The sequence below is a fragment of the Marmota marmota genome, unplaced genomic scaffold (assembly GCF_001458135.2).
Source record: "Marmota marmota marmota unplaced genomic scaffold, marMar, whole genome shotgun sequence".
NCBI lineage: Eukaryota > Metazoa > Chordata > Mammalia > Rodentia > Sciuridae > Marmota > Marmota marmota.
The window spans coordinates 23,056,692-23,066,147 of NW_026000174.1; the positions used below are offsets into that span (position 1 = coordinate 23,056,692).

The 9,456-nt window shown below is 36.1% G+C and overlaps 1 protein-coding gene across 1 annotated transcript in view; it reads right to left on the reverse strand.

The window, feature by feature from the left end:
- The window catches only part of Sbf2 (SET binding factor 2), a 353,787-nt gene that overhangs the window by 12,038 nt on the left and 332,293 nt on the right, over positions 1 to 9,456 (reverse strand). The window contains exon 34 of the mRNA XM_015477617.2: positions 1,676 to 1,802. Within this exon, the coding sequence (XP_015333103.2) occupies positions 1,676 to 1,802 (127 nt within the window). The remainder of the gene's footprint in view (positions 1 to 1,675; positions 1,803 to 9,456) is intronic.

Here is a 9,456-nt window from a genome sequence, read left to right on the forward strand (position 1 = left end):
GAGCTTTAAAAAGCTGTTGGTGTCCAGTCTCCATCATCATAAATTCTGATTCAACTGTTGGGAAGTGCTGCCTGGACACTGGGAGTTTTAAAAGTTTCCCAGGTGATTCTAATGTTCAGTTGACTCTGAGAACCAGTACAGTAGGCTTTGTTGCTTTTTTAATGAAGAGAGTCATAATCCACAGAAGAAGGTTTTGGCCACATCTGCATGTGGCTAAAGGTAATATGCTACTAAGCTTAATTTAACAAAACAAACTACCTTATTTAAAAAACCAAAAATCAAAACAAACTATTCTGTACAACTGTACTTTACTCACAACAATATTAAAATATGTTGTTCCTTTCAGTGACAATCTGAGTGACTGGTGACCCCCTCAGTCACACAGATCAATTGGCTTAAAGACCAGGCCCCATGCAGCTGTTAACTAACTGTAATGAATATCTTTCTAAGACATGGTTCTTAAGAAATTTTGTTTCTTATTGTGATGTGAGGAATGGCAATTCTATGAGTCAACAAAGGTCTGAAAGTATAAACAGGATGGGAAGTGGTCTGACCAGTGTTGTCTCCCTTACCAAAAGTATGAAATATCATACTAGACAACTGTAATAAGCACACCCTGGAAAACAGTATTTCATAATTTCAGATTTTAAACTGAGAACATCAGTAAATATTTTGTCACTAAGAGTCCGCTTTGTGAATATTCTAGTACATCTAATGTACTGAATATCGCCTTTTTTTTTAGTCATGTGTATTTTTCCTGGCTCCATAACAACAAAAGAATATAAAATCCCCTTGGGAAATGTTTTCACTGGGGCTTTCAGAATCTACTTTGTGCTACTACTATAACTGTTACAAATTATAGTAATGATAGTGACATTTAAAATTTGATGAGTGCTTACTATGTGCTAGTGACTGTGCTAAGACATTTACAACTATTTCCTCATGTTATCATCATGGTCCTAAAGGGTGGGCTATAACTGTCCCCATTTTAATGATGAAGAAGCTGAAGCTCAGAGACATACCCAATTCCCCCAAAATACACAGCTGGTAATTGGCAGCAATGGAATTTAACCCTGGTTTATTTGTTTCAGAGTTCCCAGTGTTAGCTGTTATTCAAACAGGTCATGTAACCCTTCCTATCAAAGTGTACCATTGGAAGAAAAAACTGAGTCAAACATTTTTTCTAACATGGTATCACTTAGAGGTATCAAAATAGTAAGCAGATTTAACTTTACAAAGGTGCTACAGAGGAATGAGCATCTGCTGTTCTTAAGAACTAACACAGACCACAATCTCAGAATCTTGCAGTTGTTCATATCCACTCCACATTGATAGTTTGTAGTAAAACCGTAACTCCTAATTGTCTCATTTGGGAGTACTTACATCATTAGAGGCTTTTTTGGGGGGGCGGGGGCACCAGGGATTGAGATCAGGGGCACTCAACCACTGAGCCACATGCCCAGCCCTATTCTGTGTTTTATTAGAGACAGAGTCTCATTGAGTTGCTTAGTGCCTCACCATTGCTGAGGCTGGCTTTGAACTCATATGATCCTCCTGTCTCAACCTCCCGAGCCGCTGGGATTACAGGTGTGTGCCACCATTCCTGGTTTAGAGTTTTCATTAAAAACATGCAAAACTAATAAAACGGATAGAACAAGGACATATAAATACGTACCATGCTCTAATCTTTCATAGTCAGAATCCAGGAGAAATGTCTTAAAACGATTAGATACATAGTGGAAGGCCAAGAACTTTAAGTAATAGAGATTGAATTCAAACTCAGCTGGATACTGGTTGTGAACCTGAAACAAGGCAAGAAGAGTAAGAATCAAATAAAACAAAAAACAAATGCCTGCTGAGATCATCATTGGGTTATTCATTCAATAAATGAATCTCCACTATGGGTAGAGATGGGAAGCAGGTGCTCTTCTGGGCATCTACTATATGCCAGCCACCATATGAAAGGTTTTATAAAAAATCTTATTTACTTTTTGCACCATTGTAGGACAGGCATTACTGCTATCATTTTACATTTGAGGAGGCTTGGGATGAGCAAGATTAAGTTACTCAATAGTAACTACTGAGTCCAAATGGGAATTGTGATTTGTTATGTTTCAAGTCTGTGTCCACTTCCCACACTACACCATGAGAAGCATGCTGACAGAAAGTAATGTAAGTTAGAGTTCTTGCTTTCCATGCATTTGTGGTGTTATAGTGTGAAATGTAAGAAAAACTGTACTTCAGAATTTTGGTAATGAGAGAACTGGGAAGAGAAAGTGGTGGCTTAAGGGGAAAGTAAGAGATATTTTCTAGACAAAAAACAAGAACAAAAACAAAAAACAATTACAAAAACAAAAACAACAACAACAACAACAAAACGTGTGCAACTTGGAAGGAGCCAGTAGAGAGAACAATTTTAGAGAAAGAGTTAATATAATAACCAAGAGAGTAAGGCCCTGGAAAAGCAAGAATGAAGAGGCTCAGATATAGGAACAACCTTAGAAACAAGGAGGGATGGGGGAGTAGGTAAAGGTATGTTCATATGCCAAAGGAAGGGGGAGGAGCTTATGCCTTTTAACTTTATTTTTCATTTGTAAATTAGGCAGCAAGGTCACTGGACACAGGAACAAGGACAAAGGAAAGATATGAGAGGGAGAGGGCAAAGCAATGTTTGGAAGTCACTGGGTCACCACATGTCTATAGCATATTTTAGACCAGCTATATTCAGATGCTATGGAGCCTTCTTATATTGGCAGAAGGCAGGATAATGACCTTGTGACACTCCCTGGTCCACTGGGTGATCTTGCTGCTGCAATGTTCAAGCAATCTCTCATGATCATCTGAAATTGGTTAAGTTCCAATCATAATTGTTCTTGCTTAAGAGCTATTTCAAATGAATAAATGTTAGCTTTCCTCTCCATGTTTAATTTGGCCATACAGACCCACATGCAATCAGCTGAGATGAGCAGCCAAGTGTATAATATGTTGATTGTCCAACAGAACAGTAGGCATTTTAAAACCTAGTTTTCTGTGATGAGCAAAGTATTTTTTTTTTTTTTACAAAATTTTCCTATTGGCTTTTTCATTAATCTAAAATTTTAGATTAATGTAAGCAATGTAAAATAAATTGGTTTTTAGGAAGATTAGAGAGTCTGCAACCTAGGCAACAGGCCTGCATACAGTGAGGCGGTTTCCCGGCCTAGTTCTCCATGGTTGGGTAGTGTGTCATCCTCTAGACTGTTAGAATTATAAACATCTGTATTGAGTTTTCTCACCAGTGAAAATGAAGGGATTAGATACCATGGGTTTCCTGTGATTATGGTATATGAGCAACAATTATAAAGTCTAAGTACACTTGAAGAGTTTGTGGTTATAATTAAATAAAACTTAAGTCAATCTGGCACATTTAAGGTTCAACATTACTGCCTTGCAGCATTATCTCTGGGCATAAAAATAAAAAAAGTGGTTATTAGAATTAGTAATACTTTCTTCTATTTCCATAAAGGAAAAATAAACACAAAATATTTTCTTTCCTTGCTTTGTTAGACGTTTGTATCAACTGTCAACCATGTCCTTTAATACATAATTCTCATTCAAATGCTTGCCCCTATTGATATACAGGTACACTAGAAGATAGCCCTGGGTTAGAATTCCACTTGGCCTAGTTCTCTGGTGTTCACTTCCTTAAGAGGTGCCCAGACTCAAGTCTCCCCCTAACCTATCCTTTATTGCAATATAAAGCTTTCTTGTTTGAGCTCCTTGTTTGCAATCAATGGTCATCTTCCATGGAGCCAGTGTACACATGATGGAGAGGGGGATGATCAGATAGTGGCAGCCCAGAAAGATAAGGAGACAGGGCAACTGAAGATGGTACTTGGCTGCCAATCATCTGAGAGGAGAAATCTACAGTAAACTCAGGCAGGGTGCACTTAAAGGACAATTGCCCCCACAGTGCCTGGAATAAACCTGCAGTTAAAGCCAGCCCTCAGATCGTTTCTGGGGAAGAAGAGTTCAGGGTTTTTTTTTTCTATTGACCTAGTCTACAATTAGTTCTAGAAACACTTATAAAACCTTTTTAAACTAAGCCCCAAATAACACTTTTCTCAATGATTATTTCCATAGAAACCTCTTGCTTCACAACTGTGTCTTTTCTTGTTGGTTCTGATAGTTAATATGCTCAGGAATATAATTTTGAAAACTCACTTCTGAAGTAAAGTAGAATGGAAACGATAATGAATGTGACCTTAAGATGAACCTATAGGCATTTCAGGGATCATGTTAGGACCACAAGCCTCCTCTACAAGTAGAAAAAAACCTCTTTCACAGACCACTATACTGAGGATTGGCCTCACCACAAACCCTGCCCTCCATAATTATGTCAGAGAGGTCACTTTTCTGAAGCTTCTGGTACTGCCCCTTCTAGGATTGGAATTGGTACTTAGCATCAAGGGATAAGTGTTTGTTCTTGTGTGTGTGCCACAGGGGAGCCTGCAGTTGCTAACTGCCTGGGACTGAAAAAGAGATAAAAAGAAAAATCTGCCCCTAAACTGAGGTTCATGGCCCAGTCTACTAGAAATGGAAAAGAAGATGCAGATCAACTTTGTTTTTCACTCTTTAGCAACAGCTGAAGTAAAAAGCATGTAAGAATTTCTCCAGTGGAAAAAATAAGTCAGATGTGCCTGGATGCTGGGTTGATTAGTACCCAGATACCACATTTGGAATGTGATATTAAGAAATAAGAAATTTTTTGAGATGTCTTTCTACCATAATGCAGGGAGAAATGAAGAGCTGATTGAATTCATAAAATGAAATCTGGTGACTGGATTTTCAGTAAGCAAGAAAAATCACTGTGTCTGTTTAATCCAATATCCTAGGCACTCAGTTTGTCTAGTACATTGGCTTCTTTTCTTCCTTGTCAAGTGGGACAAATGTACTCTTCTGCTGTACCATACCAGGTGGTATCCAAAAAGGCACAGTCCATAATATGCTGATGCTGGAACTGCACTGATTATTTAGTATTATTTTAATAGAAGAAAGGAGATTAGACCAGAGACAATTTTCTCTAAGGTCTTATGATATATGGGTGGGTGATTAAGAGTTTAGAGGTTTGTTTACCACAAGATTCTGTTTTAGTAGTAAATAGTATTAATGAGGTATAAGTGACTGTAATTACTTTGTACAATCTGATAAAGTTTGACATATATAGACACAACACAATCAAAAAAACTTCCTTGTGTCCCTTTTGCCTCTTCCTGTACTCCTGCTCCCTAGGCAACCAAACACTGGTTTGATTTTGCCACTGTAGGTAGGTCTGCACTCAAACTTTATATAAATGGAATTGAAAGTATGGATTCTTTTTGTCTGCCTCATTTTACTAGGAATAATTATGCAGGATCCAATCACATTGCTGGGTTATCAATAATGCATTCCTTTTTATTTCTGAGTAGCATTCTACTGCATAGATATACCACAATTTATTTATTCATTCTCCTGTTGGTGGACATTGTTTTTTTCCCCCAGATTTTTGGCTTTTTTTTTTTTTTAATTGGTACTGGGGATTGAACCACATCCACAGCCCTTTTTATATTTTATTTAGAGACAGGGTCTCGCTGAGTTGCTTAGGGCCTTGCTATGTTGCTGAGGCTGGCTTTGAACTCACAATCCTCCTGCCTCAGCCTCCTGAGCTTCTGGGATTACAGGTGTGCACCACGGTGCCTGGCAGATTTTTGGCTATTATAAATAAAACTGCTAAGAAGAGTTATGTACAAAAGACTGATTAGTATGGTTGGTGTATGTTTAACTTTCAAAGAAAAGGCCAAACTGTTCTAAAATAGTTCCATTATTTTATAATTCTTAATGGTAGTATTATGGTCAATTCTTCATACCCCTGAAAAAAACTTTGGTCAGTTTTAAAATTTTCATTCATTAAGAAGAATAGATGTGTGGTGGAATTCTGTTACAATTTTTATTTCCTAACAAAAGAACAATGTCAAATATTTTCATGTGTTTATTTCTCATTAGTCCATTTTTATTAAGTCAGTAGAGATGCTTTGCTCATTTGGAGAGAGAGAGAGAGAGAGAGAGAGAGAGAGAGAGAGAGAGAGAGAATACAAGCACGCGCAAGCGCGTGCTCTTGCGCTTGATTGTTTTCTTAATGAGTTTTGAGAATTTTTTATATATTCTGAACACAGTCCTTTGGCAGATATAGCTTTGCAAATGTTTTCTCCCACTCTGTGATTTGTCTTTTCATTTTCTTAAGTGATTTCTAAAGAATACGTTTTTAACTTTCACAGTCCCATTTATCAATTTGTTCTCTTATATTTTTGCTTATCCCTAGGTTACAAAGGTTTCTTCCTATGTTTCTTCTAGAAGTTTTATGGTATTTTTGAATAAATTTTCATAAGGTGCTAGGGGAAATCCCCCTCACCCCTTGGAAATCCAGTTGTTAGGATACCATTTATTGAAAAGATATCCTTTCTTCACTGATTGCTTTTCTATCTTTGACAAAGCAACAGTTCACAGATATGTGTTGAGTCCATTTCTGGACAAACTGTTTCATCAATCTATCTAATTTACACCAATGATCAAAATTTTGATTACTAAAACTTTATAATCAGATAGTGCTAGTCCTTTAATTTTATTGTTTTTCAAAGTTGTTTTGGCTATCCTAGGTCTTCTTTATTCCCATGTGGATTTTAGAACTAGCTTGCCAATTTCTATAAATAGCTTTTCTGAGACACTGGGACTACACAGATTGCTTAGATAAACCCTACTGTGGAGAAGTGACATTTTAATAATGTTGTATCTTCTACCCCATGAAAAAGAGATATCTTTTGATTTAAATATTTTTAATTTATTTCAGGGATGTTTTGTAATTTTCAGTGTCCAGGTCCTTAACATATTTTGTTATATTATTCTATGTTTTTCTGATGCTATTGTAAATGATACCTTTTTTCTTTCTGGTGCTGCTGGGGAGTGAACCTCAGTGTCTCACATGTGTTAGGCAAGTGCTTGGCAAGTGCTCTACCACTAAGCTTCATCTCAAGTTCCATGGTACTGATTTTTAAATTTCAATGAGTCATTGCCAGTATGTGGAAATATAATTGATTTTTGCATACTGATTATGTACTATAGCCTTGTTATGCTCACTGATTCTAATAATTTTTTTCCTTGTAGATTTCATAGATAATGATGCTGCCTATGAATAAAGACAGTCTGATTTTCTTCTCAATGTAGACGTCTTTTATTATTATTATTTTTCTTGCCTTAGTGCTTGGTTAGGACCTTCAATACAATGTTGAATAGAAATGGTAAAGCAGACATCAATATCTTCTTTCTGATCTCAGGGAAAAGCATTCATTGTTTTATTGTAATGTTAGCTGTAGATTTTTAAAAATACATATTCTCTATTACTTTGAGGAAATTCCCCTCTATTCCTAATTTCCTGAAAAATTTTGTTTAAGAAACAGATGTTATATTTTGTGAAATGTTTTTCTGTAACTAATGAGATGACCATATGCTTTTTTCTTCTTTTTAAGTTTAAGTACATTTATTGACTTTGAATATAAAATCAACCTTGCATTCCTGGGATAAACCCCACTTAACTGTGGCATATTATCCTTTTTATATACTATTTGATTTGATTTGCTAACATTTTGTTTAGAAAATCTGAATGTGTCTATGATCATCGGGGACACTGATCTACAGTTTTCTTTTACTGTCTTTGTCAGGTCCTAGGTAATGCTGGCCTTATGGACTAAGTTGGGACGTATTATCTTTGCTTCCATTTTCAGGGAAGACTTTGTAGAAGTGCTAGTATTTCTTTTTTGAATGCTTAGTAGAATTTATCACTGAACCTGGTCTTGGACTTTTCATTGTGCAAAGATTTTAATTACAGTTTCAACTTTCTTAACAGATATAGGCCTATTCAAGTTATGTCTTTTTTCTGGAGTAATTTGGATAGTTTATATCTTTCAAGGAATTTGTCTGTTTTATCTAAATTGTTAGTTTTTGACATAAAGTTGTGGAGATGTCATCTTTCTCATTTTCAAAATTGGCAATTTGTATTCTCTTTCTTTCTTTTTCTTTAGTCAGACTGGCTAGAGGCTTATCAATTTTATTGATCTGATAGAAGAGCTTTTGGTTTCATTACTTTTCTTTACTATTGACCACACGATTTCTAGGGCCTAATGCAAGTGAGTTTCAAATAAATTTAATCTTATCATTATTAAAAGTTGGGAATGACAGGCATCTAAGCCAGAAAATGAATTCTTTTTTTGTGTATGTGTGTGTAGTGCTGGGGATTGAATCCAGGACTTTGTGCATGCAAGGCATGCTCTCTATCAACTGAGCTATATTGCCAGCCCCCAGTAAATTAATTCTACATAAGCATTTCCCTAAGATGCTGAATAGAGTTTTAGGCATCTCTGAGGCACCATCTGGATTCTGTTGTTCAGAAATAATTTTCTATTTATCTTGCTGAAGACAGAGAGAGAGAGAAAAAAAAAAAGAACAAATTTAAAAGACTAAACTGTGTGAGGCATTTTAGTTTTATTTTCCAATATGGAGTGAAATCTGCCAGTTTTTATATAAGAGGTGAATCTAAAATGGAATTTGGAAAATCATGAATTTATAGGGTCTTATTTTTTTGCTCATGTGCCATTAAGTTTTTGTAAAATTTATTTATTTACTTTAAAATATTTTTTTAGTTATAGATGAACACAATATCTTTATTTTATTTATTTATTTTTATGTGGTGCTGAGGATCAAACCCATTGCCTCAAGGGTGTGAGGCAAGCGCTCTACCACTGAGCCACAACTCCAGCCCAAGTTTTTGTAAAATTTAAAAAGGCTGATGAAAAGAAGCTATGACTCTAATCCCAGGAAAGATTAATGTTTGGGGAATAACATATGATAAAACAGGACTCTGCTTTGAGGTATTAGAAATATTAAGCTATAAGAGACATTATGTAGAATGGTACCAATATGTGGAAAACTGTGGGTATGGTTCAATGCACTAAAGAAAAATAATTAGCTAATATTAAATTTGTTATTTCACAGATTAAGATTTCACATTATATTGTAGGAATTCTGAGGCACCTACATATGAAGCATGAATAAGAAAACAACTTTTAAATTGAACCTGATTTAATTTTCTTTCTAGAAGTTAATCAATGGGATATAAGTAGGAGCAAATCACTTGCTAAGTGATATATTCTTAGAGTCTTAATTCAAAATGCAACCAACCATTCTCACCTATTTATGAGCAGACCCTAGAAGCCTATGGTTGGCCTGTGGCTTACAGTAGTACAGTTTATGTAAAAGTTTGCATCACCCCGCGCCTGCAAGGTAGACGGAACTGTGACCACCATCAGAACAGGCCAGACCTGCAACCGACAGGCCAGACCTGCAACCGACAGACAGAACAGGCCCAGTGGCCTGAGGAAGGGTAGAGCC